The sequence below is a fragment of the Podarcis cretensis genome (genome assembly GCF_951804945.1).
Source record: "Podarcis cretensis genome assembly, chromosome: 4".
NCBI lineage: Eukaryota > Metazoa > Chordata > Lepidosauria > Squamata > Lacertidae > Podarcis > Podarcis cretensis.
In genome coordinates this window covers 4,116,510-4,131,075 of record NC_137173.1, presented here as the reverse complement: position 1 = coordinate 4,131,075, position 14,566 = coordinate 4,116,510, and the positions used below count along the sequence as shown (strand labels likewise).

Genomic DNA, 14,566 nt, shown 5'->3' with positions numbered 1-14,566 from the left:
ACAAACTTGAAAGAGACCTGTAATATTTATGTTGATTGGTGTGGGGGTGGGTGTATGTGTCAGTGTATGTATATGAACACCACAACACACACGATGTTGTTTAGTCGTTTAGTCATGTCCGACTCTTCGTGACCCCCTGGACCAGAGCACGCCAGGCACTCCTGTCTTCCACTGCCTCCCACAGTTTGGTCAAACTCACGCTGGTAGCTTCGAGAACATTGTCCAACCATCTCGTCCTCTGTCGTCCCCTTCTCCTTGTACCCTCCATCTTTCCCAACATCAGGGTCTTTTCCAAGGAGTCTTCTCTTCTCGTGAGGTGGCCTCAGTAGGTTTTTTTTCAGTAGAAAGTAGTCCTCAGGAACGCAGAAGTTGCCAGTCAAAGATGCTCAATGTCAATAACCATTAAAACTATGCTTATATAGAAGCAACCCCTAAAGCCCACTGAGGAATTTCCTGGTAACCTTGTCGCTGAAGAAGCCCAATGGGTGAAACAAGGGTGTATCCTGACAACTATTCTACTATTAGCTGCCTTTTGTTACTAATCGGTTCCGTTTGTCACACTTTCAGACATAGGATGACGCAGAAGGAAGATATCAGAATGAAATGGCGTTGCCAACAGGAACTGCATTGTAATCTTTGGACTTGACAATCCTTGGACTGTACGATACCAATAAAGTGGTACCTCGGGTTAAGAACTTAATTCGTTCCAGAGGTCTGTTCTTAATCTGAAGCTGTTCTTAACCTGAGGTACCACTTTAGCTAATGGGGCCTCCCGCTGCCACAGCGCCGCCACCACACGATTTCTGTTCTCATCCTGAAGCAAAGTTCTTAACCCGAGGTGCTATATCTGGGTTAGCGGAGCTGTAACCTGAAGCGTCTGTAACCCAAGGTACCACTGTACATATAGAAGATATGATATGTTGCCATCAGGAACTGTGCTTTTTGATATGACGATTAAAATTACAGTTTTATTACATATCATGTTTATGTTACTTTACAGCTAGTTAAGTGTGTGTTGTGGTGTTCAAAAGATGGTTCACGAAATGAGGCAATAGTGGTGTTTGTTGTCTTAGTGTATTTATATGTGCATGTGTATTACTACTATACATATGTTACTTGAAAGCCACTTTGGCATGATTTATATCATGAAAGGCAGGATATAAACAGTGGTAATAAGCCTGTCATATATTTTAAGGTGGAAAGGTCTGCTTGATATGCATTTGAACACCTCTTAATATATAACAAAATTTTGCATTAGGAGGTTTTTGTCTATGTTTAGATACAATTGGACAACATTTTGACTCAAGACAGTGGACATCAAACCTTTAAAAAGTGCATTGATTTTTTGGTCTCAGAACTCCTGAGCAGCACCAAATATGAGGCTGCTAGTAAATAAATATGGCAACATTTACTATGGCAACATTTACCGTGCTTTTGTCAACAACAGCATAATATTCTAGATATCTGATAGGCGGGTCATATTCAAGATCATCTAACTGGAAAAAAAATACACATAACAAAGTTTCATTGCAGAAATGTACCATGAATATTCCTTTAGAAGAAACCTAAACAGGCCTATCACCTAAAATTAACCTTACAATAAACAACTATACCCATTATTCAGCTAGAAGCTCTTACCCCAATAATTCTATTTCATCCATCCTTTTACCTTGTTAAATTTATTGCTTTAGTTATTTATAACCCGATAAGAGAAGTTATCTAGGTGGCTTACATAGAACCAAACTTAAGAATCACCCTTACAATAAAAGTACAATCGTATGCAACAACAAAATTGCAACAATAGATTGAAATGAATAATATTATTATTTTAATTTATTACATACCCTTAACTCAAAGTTCCCAGGGCAGGTTACAACAATTGAAAATGCAGTATTAAAAAGTTTAAACATTTAAACTGTTGTTTTAAACTGTTTTTAACTTTGTATGTTAAGGATCTTAGGCTTAGAATATTTAAGCCACATTCGGTACATAAAATCAATTTAATGTATGGATTTAGCAAAACCAAAAACTACTTACTCCTGTGGCAGAAGGAATTGAGCCATCACTGTCAACTATTCTTATTTCTCCAGCTTCACTTCCTAAATATGTTCCATCTTCAATTATTCCTCTGCACGGTTCAAGGTCCTCTGGAGTCTTTCGATAAATAAGGTGTTGAAATGTGGAAGAATTCGCAATAGGTTCAATTTCATAGCATAAAGTCCCAATTTGCACATGTCCCCTGGGGGGTTGGGGCGGAAACCCAAAAGACAGACTTAGGGTCAACAAATCAGCAAATGCATTAAGCCAGGGAAAGGCAATTGATGGTCCTGGATCATATTTATCTGGCTGGCCCAATCAAATTTTAGCTTAGGTGAGTTCCCACTCAGCATAGAACAGTAGGTTTTGTTGTATGGATTGCATTGTCTAATATATTTATCATGGCTTGTATATTATCTTTGAGAGATATTTCCCTAATAAAGCCCTTTGATGTTCATTGATGTACTGCCCTGTAACATAGTTTAATCTGTTTGCCGTTATAATTACCAAAAATTTATAATCCACATTTAAGATGGAGAACAGCCTGTGGCATTCAACTTTATGTATATTGCTATGAGGTTTCAATCCAAGTACTTGGAAGATTCATAATTTGAATCATTTCATCATATAGTTCCTTAAGAATTGATGTTATTTTGCTACTTAGAATTGAAAGTATAATATATTTAGAAGTGAAGGTATAACAAGTATGTCTTGGGTCCCAAAAACTGCCTGCTTCCCACAGTGCCTTATCATTGTGTTTTCATATACAAGAACTGAAAACTGAATTAAACTTAGACAGTTGCTTTACCCAACTCTTATGGAGGGAAGTCTGCATAAAATCTACTCTGAGAATAGCTGTAGAGGCACAATTATTCACAACTTAAGGCTCATGGTATATAGCTCTCTTTCAGTTCTACCCCAAAATCTTTATTACCAAAGCCCAAAGCAGGTAGCGAGGAAGGCCTGAGAGTCTAAGGTGTCTTCTACATATCCACCGTAATAGCAGTCATCCTGAAAGGAACAAATACACATCCTTGGGGGGGGGAAATCATATGAAGTTGAATAGAACAGCTTGGCAAAATGATTGAACCATGCTCAGCTCAGGGTTAATAACTTTGACATCCTGCACAAATCCGGGTGATTCATCATAAAACCCACACATTATTATTTCTGAATCACTTCTCATGAGGCATCTTGAAGCGATTTACAGTATGATATATATAAAACAGTTCCATATATAAAAACAGTTAAAAACAATTACGTATTAAAAAATGTAAAAGGAGCAAAATGCAGAACAGTTTGAAAAAGATATTGGGTTTCAACCAGAAGTATTGATACTCCAGACACTGAAAATAAATCTACCTGAGTTCTACATAAACTTTCAGAATTTACCATAAAAAATTACATTTTCACATGCCCATTTTTTAAAAAATGGGCACATGTCTCCTAATGCCTTAAACTATTGGGGTGCATATGAATAAAATTTACCTGAATATATGGATAATCTGCAATCCGGTCTCCCTTCACATTATATGTATAAATAGGCATATTTGCAGTTATAAAAGATCTGAAAGTTTTAAAATAAATTAAATGGCAGAATTATAGTTGGCTAGTTGCAATCTCTGAGGCATGGTAAAGTATTGCAATGGATTAAGATAGCTACTCCTCTGAAAGTTACTTTGTTCAGCAATGGGCTCAAACTTTCATTTCTATTTTCACATCTTATTCTTATATTATATCTTAATAAGAAAAAAAAAGAGAGTAGTCTTCCACATCTACAGGGAATGCCTCTTGGGTCATGTCAGGGAACTGCCATCAGGGCCGGAGGGAGAGAGCGGGCTCCGGAGGGGTTCCAGAGAGCGTCCCGGGATGGGGAGAGGCAGCCCATCTCCTGGGGAAGGAAATCAGCGTAGCACCAGTGGAGAAGGGGGGCAGATGGGGGAATCGGCGAGGCGGTCCCATGACTCCTTGCCAGGGACCAGCGGGGAGAGTAAGGGTCCTCCGCTGCCTACACCCTCCTTGCGCAGAAGACTTCCGCGCAGGGAGAGTAGGAGGAGACTAGGCGTCAAAGAGCTTCTTTGCTGGAAGAAGTTCAAGAAACACCCACTGACGGATTCTGCCAGCGATTGAGACAGCCACGGGTGAGTGGCTGTCCGGACAGAAAAGGTTCACTCAGGCAATCCAGCCAGGTGTTGCACCGGTTTACGCACGAGCAACCCCTAGAACCACTACAGGTCAGAAGTCGCACATTCAACAATTTATCAATGGATGCAGCCACTTACCTCTGTTTAAGATGAACAACTCTGTCATTTTCTTCCATTTTAATAATATAAGATATATCTGTCTAAAGTTAGACAAGGGGGGGGGGATACAGAACAGTTAATTAATTCTCATTACCATCCTCCCTGAGAATTTACTCTTAATTTATCATGTATTCAAGCTTGGAGAGGGTGGAGCTTATGAGAAAAGCTTAATCTAACAGTTATGTGCTTATTTATATAAATCAGTTGGTTGTAAACTTGATTAGACCTATTCATGTCTATCAGTGTTCTGACTATACCTCTATGTACCACATTCTGGGAGCAAATGATGTCAAAACTAGCAATAAATTTTGATAGGGAAATCAGACACCGATTATCTTTTGTTGTTACTTTTTTAAAATTAGTGTTCGTACAGAGAAGAAAAGAATTCATTTTAGTTCCCCTTTCCTTTCTCCAAACTTGTTTCAGCAAGATTATGCTATTGTGATTTAAAGAAGAACAGGCCTGGAAACAGCCAAGGCACAATTTCCCAAACTCTCCAATAAGATTTTTGAAAGGGAGGTGAAGTCATGTCAGACTAGAGACTGTGTCAGGGAGATGGGTATAGTAAATGTTAACTCACAGCCATCCAGCAATTAAAATAGAAAAATAATATTCTACAAGCAATGAACTCCATCAGTGTGTATGCATGTATGCCAGTGGTCAACAAAAGAGGTTTAAAGACTTTCTCAAGGCAAATCTTTTAAAATGTAGTATAAAGGTAAAGGGAAAGATACCCCTGCCCGTACGGGCCAGTTGTGTCCGACTCTAGGGTTGCGTGCTCATCTCGCTTAAGAGGCTGGGAGCTGGTGCCGTCCGAAGACACTTCCGGGTCACGTGGCCAGCGTGACGAAGCTGCAGCTGGCGAGACAGCACCAGCGCCGCACACGGAAACGCCGTTACCTTCCCGCTATAAAGCGGTACCTATTTATCTACTTGCACTTAAGGGTGCTTTCGAACTGCTAGGTAGGCAGGAGCTGGGACCGAACGACGGGATCTCACCCCGCCGCGGGGATTCGACCCGCCGACCTTACGATCAGCAAGTCCTAGGCACTGAGGTTTTACCCACAGCGCCACCCGCGTCCCTTAAAATGTAGTATAAACACCAACAATTGGGAAATACTTGCCTGTGAGCGCTCCAATTGGAGAACAGCCTTTACCAAAGGTGTCATGGGCTTTGAAGACACTCAAACTCAGGACGAAAGGGAGAACGTGCCAAGAGGAAGGCACGCGTGGCAAATCTACACCGTGATCAATTCCCGCCCAGAAGGACGTGTGGGTCCAGAATTGGCCTCCACAGTCACTTATGGACTCATTGTTAAAACCGTGTTTATGGAAGACAAACTTACTCGGCTATGAGTGATCACCAAAGAAGAAAGAAGATATGTATATGTGTGAGTATGAGTATAGTATATATCACACACACACCAAACTCTAGTACAGAGCTTTCCAAACTATGTGTCGCGACGCTGCAGTGTGTGTATTGTGTAGACACTCCCCATGCTCCTCCTGGAGCTCGAAAGGGTTTATTTGAACCTCCGGTTTGCTAGTAAAACTGAATTATTGAGACCCCCAGGTATAGGGCGATATATAAATTCAATAAATATTAATAATACGTAATGACTGTGTCACGATATGATGCATGTCTAAAAGTGTGTCATCAACATGAAAAGTTTTGAAAGCTCTGGTCTAGTAAGTACTAGATCACTGATTGCATTTTAAGAAATTAAGTTTTGAGAAATATCTGGAGCAACTCAAATGGTATTCAAAAGGAAAATTACTTTGCTAGCCCTTGATTCCAGCCGCTTTGGCACTATTACTTCAGAGTAAATGTATCTTTGTGTTGGTTGTACAAAACCTACAAAGAAACAGAACAGTGAAATCAACATTTGCAATCCATGGAATATCTTCTTTCCCATTCTGATGCTTTAGAGCCGAATTTAGCTGTACTTAGATCTCCAGGCAGCAAATTTTATTTAAAAGGTTCTGATGCCACCTTTCAGTGAAGGACAGCTTACAGCAGCATGATAAAACAAGAGATAGCAATTAAAGCAACAACATGAAAATCAACAAGTGAATAGATAAAAGTAAGCAGCAAAAAAATCTATTAAAAACAGCCTGTGAAATTCAGCAGAACAGATAAACCTATAGCCATCTTAGCTAGATTGTTTATTTTGTTAAAGCCAAGGCAAATAAAACTGTCTGGTGCCAACTGTAGGCATGGCACCAGAATGACACCAGAGGGGGCAAGATGGACCCGCCCAAGGAAGACTTATCACAGATGGTGTGCCCTGGCCTGCTCCAGCCACCACATGTATGACTATAGATGGTGGGATTGAGGCAAGGAAAGAAGGGCTACCCTTATGCTATTCATATAATCAGTTATCAGTAATCAATATATTCACATATGCTCACACATAATCAGGGCTTACAGTGTTTTTTATAATCCATTTTGAATCAAAGGAAAGCTTTTGCCTTAAAGGTAAAGGTAAAGGTACCCCTGCCCATACGGGCCAGTCTTGACAGACTCTGGGGTTGTGCGCCCATCTCACTCAAGAGGCCAGGGGCCAGCGCTGTCCGGAGACACGTGGCCAGCTGTCCGGAGACACGTGTCACGTGGCCAGCGTGACATCGCTGCTCTGGCGAGCCAGAGCCGCACACGGAAACGCCGTTTACCTTCCCGCTGGTAAGCGGTCCCTATTTATCTACTTGCACCGGAGGTGCTTTCGAACTGCTAGGTTGGCAGGCGCTGGGACCGAGCAGCGGGAGCGCACCCCGCCGCAGGGATTCGAACCGCCGACCTTTCGATCGGCAAGCCCTAGGCGCTGAGGCTTTAACCCACAGTGCCACCTGCGTCCCAACTGGGTCCTTATTGCTCAGCAATAAAACCTCACCTTCTTTTTCTCCAAAGCTGTGTCTGCCTGATCCTTGTTCACTCTAAGTGGGTACCTACCTTACTTTCACGTGCTTCAGGATAACAGAGAAAAGGACTAGGAATAAAGATTGGGAAGGCTGGCATGGTAGGAAGCAGTCTTTCAGCTGGCAAGCCATTTAAGGCTTATCAGAAATACTTATCAAGCCCTGATTCCTGAAATGAAGGGGCAGCTCAGTAAGAGCAGTGGCGGAGAAAGGGGGTGCAGTGTGGGCGGTCCGCCCTGGGTATCATCCCTGGGAGGGGTATGACAAAATCCCCCTTGGGCGGATCATCACTGCGCTGACTGCCCCCGTGGGTGGAACGCCACCACACCAATAGGGACACCCGGTGCCCATAAGGACGGGGCGTGGTGTGGGGCCTCAGCTGCCCTACAGCTGGGGGGGAGGCAGCGGGCAGGACGCACAGAGTGCCCAAAAGGATGGGCCATTCCTATGGGCACCACGCCATGTCCCTATTGGCACCATGCCACGTCCCTATGCCCCTATGAGTGGTTTGCCCCACCCCTATGGGTGCACCGCCCCAGGTGCCCAAGAGGCTTCCTCCGTCGCTGAGTAAGAGCTCTTTAAGAACTGGCCAAGTATCTGTTTTGGAGTTTCCAGGAAATCTTGAAAGGAAGCCCCATGTGCAAACAAATTGCAATGGCTTAATCCTCTACATGGTTGTACTGCTTCAATCCTTTTGTTCCAGCAGTCCAACTGCACAAAGGACTGCAGGGCCAGCCAGCCAAAGGTCTTCCTCAAAGGAAGGTCTCCATCTTCTGCTACTACGTTCTGTTGCCGCAAGCCTACTTTGTTCACGCCGCTTTGCCTCTAAGTGTCAGGAGTGCACGCAGGAGCCAGGCCCTGTGACCAGTAGGGCTTCGCAGGACTCGGGCTTTCCTAAGTTTGTTCTGAAGAGGCAAGGCATGGCCACACAGGTGAGGCCACTTGGTAACTCACAGCACTTGGTGGCAAGAGCCGGGAAGGGATATAAGGTCAGCATTTCCCCTTGGCTCTTTGCCACAGCAACACACTTCCTGCCTTGCTGAGTTTGGCTTCTTGACTCCTTGCTTCCTGATCCTCGGACCTTTGGCTTCTTGATTCCTTCCTTCTGGATCCTCAAACCCTTGGCTTCTTAACTCCTTGCTTCCTGATCCTCAAACCCTTGGCTTCTTCTTTTTTTTTTTAAAAAAAAAGATTTTTATTAAAATTTTAAAGGTTACATAAGTCACAACAAAAAAACACCCAATTAAACAAAAAAAAGCAATACATAAAAACAAGTCACATCAAAATAAAAAAATAAAAAATGGAAAACAGACAAAAAACAAGCAAAAAAATGCATAAAATCCTGAGAAAAAGAAAAAAAGAAAAAAAAGAACAAATCAAACCTTTACATCACTTTCCTTCTTTAACTTATTTCCTTGACCTCCTCACACCTCCCCTCTTTGTATTCTGATTCAGTTAGATATTCCAGCAAATCCTTCATCCTTGTTTTTATCCTAATAATTTATCTTAATATACTGTAGTTTGACATTCTCTTCTTTCACCAATTAATCATCCATTTTTACTTTATTTAATCTTATTTCTCATTAAAACTAATATATTGAACTTAATCTCTTAAGACATTTCCCCTAGGGTCATAAAAATTTCATTCCACGATTTTTCCATTTCTCATTAAATTTTTTTTTAAAAAAATTCCTTATATACACTTTAAATTCCCAATTTCTTTCCTCCGTCTCCCCGGTCCCGGCCCCTGCCCTCAGTTCCATCAACCTCCCAGCATCCATCAACCTGGAGATCTGATATCCGAGGCTCTTAACTCTTCTTCATTTCCCTTCAAACCCTTGGCTTCTTGACTCCTTGCTTCCTGATCCTCGGACCCTTGGCTTCTTAACTCCCGGCTCTCTGACCCTCAGACCCTTGGCTTCCGGACTCCTGTTCCTGCTCCCACCCCGCTGTCTTGCCCCCGGTCCCAACGTCCTCAGCCGGGACTTCGACCGCCCATAAACCAGATCGTGAGACTAGGCTGGCAGCTGGAGGACCGGTTAGCACACATTTGGCCCAAGGCCTTCCAGTTGCCAAAGGAAATGCTACCGGCAGCTGAAACTTGCATCTTGAGAGCACCTGAGCATTTGTTGGTTGCTCAGCTGCAAAGAATCGAGTGCCGTTGCTGAGGTGTAAAGGGAAAGCCCCATGGAGGAAGGGAGAGGAATGAAGGAAATGAAGTGTCCTAGTATTTTTAATAATAATAATAATAATACTGGATTTTTCTGTGTTTAAGACGCCCCCATGCATAAGATGCCCCCTATTTTTGGGGACTCCAAATTAAGAAAACAGTCCTCAGCACTACCTATGTATAAGATGAGCCCCAATTTTAAACCTATTTTTTTGGTAAAAAAAAACCCTAGTCTTATACACAGAAAAATACGGTAATAATACTTTATTATTTATACCTCGCCCATCCGGCTGGGTTTCCCCAGTCACTCTGGGCGGCTTCCAACAAAAGTTTTAAAATACATTTACAATTACCATATTTTCTCATGTATAACACACACCCCCCCCCCCTATTTTGGGGGACTCCAAATTGAGAAAATGGGGGGAAACTGTATCCGTGTATAAGACGACCCACAATTCTGAACATAATTTTTAAATAAAAAAACCCCTAGTCTTATACATGGAAAAGTAGGGTATAGCCTTGACTGCCCCCTATCCCAGCAGCAGCCCATTCATAAGAACATAAGAGGAGCCTGCAGGATCAGGCCAATTTCATTTCGTTTCATTTAAATTTTCTACATCAAGGTGGTTTACAAGCTGAGGAAACAAGAAAATACCCAGCAAAAGACCACACATCTTATAGCAATCAGATCCAATACCAAAAAAGTCATAATAAAAACCTAACTTTGAGATTATATCAAATAAAGCAACATTCAACAATCCATTGGGATATAATAGTGCAGAATAAAACCAACTCTCAAAATATCAGCTCTTAACAATCCACTCTTAACAATTACCGTAAATGATTAAAGGTAAAGGTAAAGGTACCCCTGCCCGTACGGGCCAGTCTTGACAGACTCTGGGGTTGTGCGCCCATCTCACTTAAGAGGCCAGGGGCCAGCGCTGTCCGGAGACACTTCCGGGTCACGTGGCCAGCGTGACATCGCTGCTCTGGCGAGCCAGAGCCGCACACGGAAACGCCGTTTACCTTCCCGCTGGTAAGCGGTCCCTATTTATCTACTTGCACCCGGAGGTGCTTTCGAACTGCTAGGTTGGCAGGCGCTGGGACCGAGCAGCGGGAGCGCACCCCGCCGCAGGGATTCGAACCGCCGACCTTTCGATCGGCAAGCCCTAGGCGCTGAGGCTTTAACCCACAGCGCCACCTGCGTCCCTACCGTAAATGATTACTAAACTATAATTCACTCTTAACAATTAACAACAAATGATGACCAAACTATAATCCACCATCTAGTCCACGATCCTGTTCTCACAGTGGCCAAGCAGGGGCCTCAGTGGGTAACCCGCAAGCAGGACTCGAACGCAAGACACGTATCCTCTCCTGCAGTTTCCTGCAAGTGGGATTCAGAAGCATTGCTGCCTTCAACCCGGGAAGCACAGCTCAGCCGTTGCGGCTAGCAGCCATCCATAGCTGTCTCCCCCTCCGCAAATTGGTCTAAAAACCCTTTCAGAAGCCGTGCAAGTTGGTGGCCCTCGCTGCCTCCTGTGGCAGGGAGTTCCACAGCTGAACTGCGCAAATCAGGAGTTTATTTCCTCTGCCCTGACTCTTCCAACATTCGGCTTCTTCCCACCTCCACAGGGCAGCAGGTGGGGAACCTGGTGCCCGCCAGATGTTGTTGGCCAGGGATGACAGGACCTGGGGCCACATCTGGAGGGCCACTCAGAGGTTCCTCATCCCTGCTTTGTAGAAGGCACCCTTTATACTGAGGGTATGGGATTTTATTCTGTTTTTAAGAAAAACACACCAGGTCCAAGGAGGAGGAGGAGGAGCAGCATCTCTAGCACCACCTCAGAGCAAAATATCCCCAGCCTCTGCGGGGAAAACCAAGTCAAGGCCTTGAGCAGTTTCTCCTCAGCCATTTCCAGCCAAAACATCCCCCTCCTCCCTCCTCAAGTGGTCCAACTGTCATTTGGTTTCAGCATCCCAAGCTCTCCGCTGCCACTCAGCCCGGAGGCCCGCCCCCTCAAAGCCCCCATTGCATCGTTTGAAACTCAAACTGCCTCCTCAGACTCAAGAGCTCCAATAGCAAGCGGGCTCAGTTTCGAGTCCCTCCCTCCCAGCTCTTTGGTTGGCTTGTTGAGCACTCGGATCCTGCCCCCTCAGAATCAATGTCAACGAAGGCACCAATCCGCTCCAGTCCTGCCAAATGCCACTCCGCCCAACAACGCAGAGTGTGCCAAATAAAACCTTAGCAACAGCTGCAGCTGCTCCAAGCCCCACCCCTTTAGAGCTCAAGCTGTCACTCGGCTCCCGACTCCGCCCCTTTCCAGGTACTTCCTGGTGTGCCCTTCATCTTTAATGTAGGACCACCATATTTCAAAAAGTAAAAACCAACAACTTGTTGAATATCCAGACATATGGCAGCCCAATTTAATGTTCAGTGTTTTACTGTTTTATATATATGCTTTCTTGGGAGAAAAGCACTGACAAACCTAGATAGTGTCTTAAAAAGCAGAGACATCACCTTGCCAAAAAAGGTCCGTATAGTTAAAGTCATGGTTTTCCCAGTAGTGATGGATGGAAGTGAGAGCTGGACCACAAAGAAGGCTGATCACTGAAGAATTGATGCTTTTGAATTCTGGTCCTGGAGGAGACTCTTGAGAGTCCCATGGACTGCAAAAAGATCCAACCGATCCATTCTGAAGGAAATCAGCCCTGAGTGCTCACTGGAAGGACAGATCCTGAAGCTGAGGCTCCAAGACTTTGGCCACCTCATGAGAAGAGAAGACTCCCTGGAGAAGACCCTGATGTTGGGAAAGATGGAGGGCACAAGGAGAAGGGGACGGCAGAGGACGATATGGTGGGACAGTGTTCTCAAAGCTACAAACATGAGTTCGACCAAACTGCGGGAGGCAGTGGAAGACAGGCGTGCCTGGCATGCTCTGGTCCAGGGGGTCACGAAGAGTGGGGCACGACTAATCAACAACAAAATATATGCTGTAAGCCACCCAGAGTGGCTGGGGAAAACCAGCCAGTTGGGTGAGGTATAATAAAATAATAATAATACCACCACCACCACTGTGATCTGCTTCATGGTGTGTGTTATAAGAAAAAAAACCCTACTCCTTTCCCTTGGGCACCCAAGGGCCCGTATAGACAGTGACAGAGCTTCATGCTCCGGCACTGGAGGGCGGAGAGCAAGCAGGGGCGGGGCTGGCGGGCATTATGGGGGCCTGGTACGCTGCCCACAGAGGCGTGGCTCATGTCTTGGGGGCGTGGTGCTCTGCCTGCAGGGCGGGGCTCCCAGCACGGGTGGGGGGAACAGCCGCAATGGCACCCTACTGGGGACGGTGCGCTCCCCCCCACACTCCTTTTCCTCCGCCAGTGTGTATAGAGTAAGATTATCAGATTTTTTTTCAAATGATCCGGGAACACTTTCTCTCTCTCTCTCTCTTTTTTTTTTTTTTTTTGGAAAGAGAAAAAAAAAGTTATTAAAAATAAATAAATAAGAAGTAATATCTTCTCTTCTGTGGTCTCCTCTGTCGCGTGGCCTTCCTCTGGGCCCCAGCCTGCTCTCTAGGGGCGCTAGCCGCCATGGAGTAGGCTCGGGTCAGGCCTGGGATCGGCCATGTGTCTTTGCCCTCCTGGTGCTCTCCTACCTCTCGTCTTCAGCGGCGACGTGGCAAGGTCAGGGCTCCCCTCTTTTTTCTCTTTCCTCTTTCTCTTCGTTCTCCTTCTCCTCTCCTCCTTCTCCTCTCCTCCTTCTCCCTGCATCGGCTCCAGGGTTTTCCTGGCCCCGGAGTCAGCCGGGTGGCCAGGTGCTCTTACTCCTGGCTCGATTTAGGTTGGGGGGGGGTCAGCAGTTCCCCCAACTGACATGCTGGGTGTCCCCGGTTCCCCATTCGGCAGTGGCGGTGGCAGCGGCAGTCTCCACAGCCCGGAGCCAGCCTGGTAGCGCAGTTGGCTCTGGCTGGTTTCAGGAGCTGCTCACTGCCGTGGCGCCCGCCATTTTGCCTCAACAGAAGTCCCCATACGATGTGTCTTGTGCCGTTGAACCAATCACGCTTCATTCCCTCCTAATAAATCTACAACAATTAAAATATAAATCCGGGGACATCAAATGAAATCCTGGGACATTCCGGGGACGGATTTTTGTCCGGGGACAGATTTGTAAATCCGGGGACTGTCCCCAGGAAACAGTTGTTGTGACGTGGGGTTTGTGATTTCAGCTCTCTTGACATAATATGCTGGAGACAGTTCTCTAGTAACACTTCTTTATCAAGCAACAAGACTGGGGCCTGAGGAGAGGAGAGCTACATTTTGGAGGGAACAATATTAGGCAATCACAGTCCTGCCTTTTGGAGGAAACCAATAAGACAGAGGATCCAAATACAGCAGCTTAAATGAACCAATAGTAGCTGTACCCTCTGGAACCAAAAGGCAGTTACTTTACCCTAATGCAAATACAGACAATAATAATACAGATATAAAATCCTTTGACTCAATACACAACAACAGGGATGTCTGGTAACCATAGTATAGAGTCCTTTGCGGGTTCTCCATTGGTCGGAGAAAATACCAGAGGCCAACCAGAGAATATTGAGAAGCAAAGCAGCTAGTAAGCCTGATCTTTATTGATCTGTTGCAACTGGGTCGCCACTCACCACACGCCGGAGGGAGGAGAGAACATTGTTATGCAAGCCCTTATATAGACTTTTGAAATTGCCTCCCCTGTAGCTCAAGACCATGCCCCCAAAACATGATACATACAGCACAGAAAGAGGTGGTCCCCAGCAGAAATTTGAGTGTATTGCTTCTTTGCTGTCTGCCAGGATACCTGATAATGCCTTATTTGACTGCCTTTTCTGGGTAGCCTGGTCATTCCTTTGAGTTGGTAAATACTTAGTTCCTGAATCTCTTACACATATCGATAGTGTGCTCGCTTGCCAGACTGTATTTACAGGGAGGTCTAAGCTCCTACAGTCCAAAGACAATTGGAAAGCTTTTCCCATTTCCTTCCTCCTTGCAGAGAAATACTTGAGGTCAATTTAGGAGAGTCAAATTGGCTTCAGGATTGTTCTCCTGTACTCTTTCAGACACGTTGTTCATATACTTCTGTATGTGTTTGCCTGTACATTTATGA

At 44.8% G+C, this 14,566-nt stretch overlaps 1 protein-coding gene across 5 annotated transcripts in view; it reads right to left on the bottom strand.

Moving 5' to 3' along the window:
* Nucleotides 1-13,212, bottom strand: part of LOC307214694 (disintegrin and metalloproteinase domain-containing protein 21-like) — a 59,314-nt gene extending 46,102 nt beyond the window's left edge. Inside the window, exons 1-7 of one of the 5 annotated variants that reach the window (XR_013838249.1) lie at nucleotides 11,228-11,509; nucleotides 6,119-6,195; nucleotides 4,320-4,381; nucleotides 3,526-3,604; nucleotides 2,972-3,048; nucleotides 2,038-2,239; nucleotides 1,428-1,496 (exon numbers count right to left, since the gene is read on the bottom strand). Coding sequence is in view for 4 of the 5 variants with exons in the window: in XM_079973576.1 (XP_079829702.1) it covers nucleotides 1,428-1,496; nucleotides 2,038-2,239; nucleotides 2,972-3,048; nucleotides 3,526-3,604; nucleotides 4,320-4,381; nucleotides 6,119-6,195; nucleotides 11,228-11,357 (696 nt within the window). In the remaining variant the exon portion in view is untranslated. Of the gene's footprint in view, nucleotides 1-1,427; nucleotides 1,497-2,037; nucleotides 2,240-2,971; nucleotides 3,049-3,525; nucleotides 3,605-4,319; nucleotides 4,382-6,118; nucleotides 6,196-11,227; nucleotides 11,510-13,082 lie in introns of those variants that run through there. The other 4 variants (XM_079973575.1, XM_079973576.1, XM_079973574.1 and 1 more) reach the window with 4 other exon arrangements.
* Nucleotides 13,213-14,566: the final 1,354 nt, after the last annotated feature.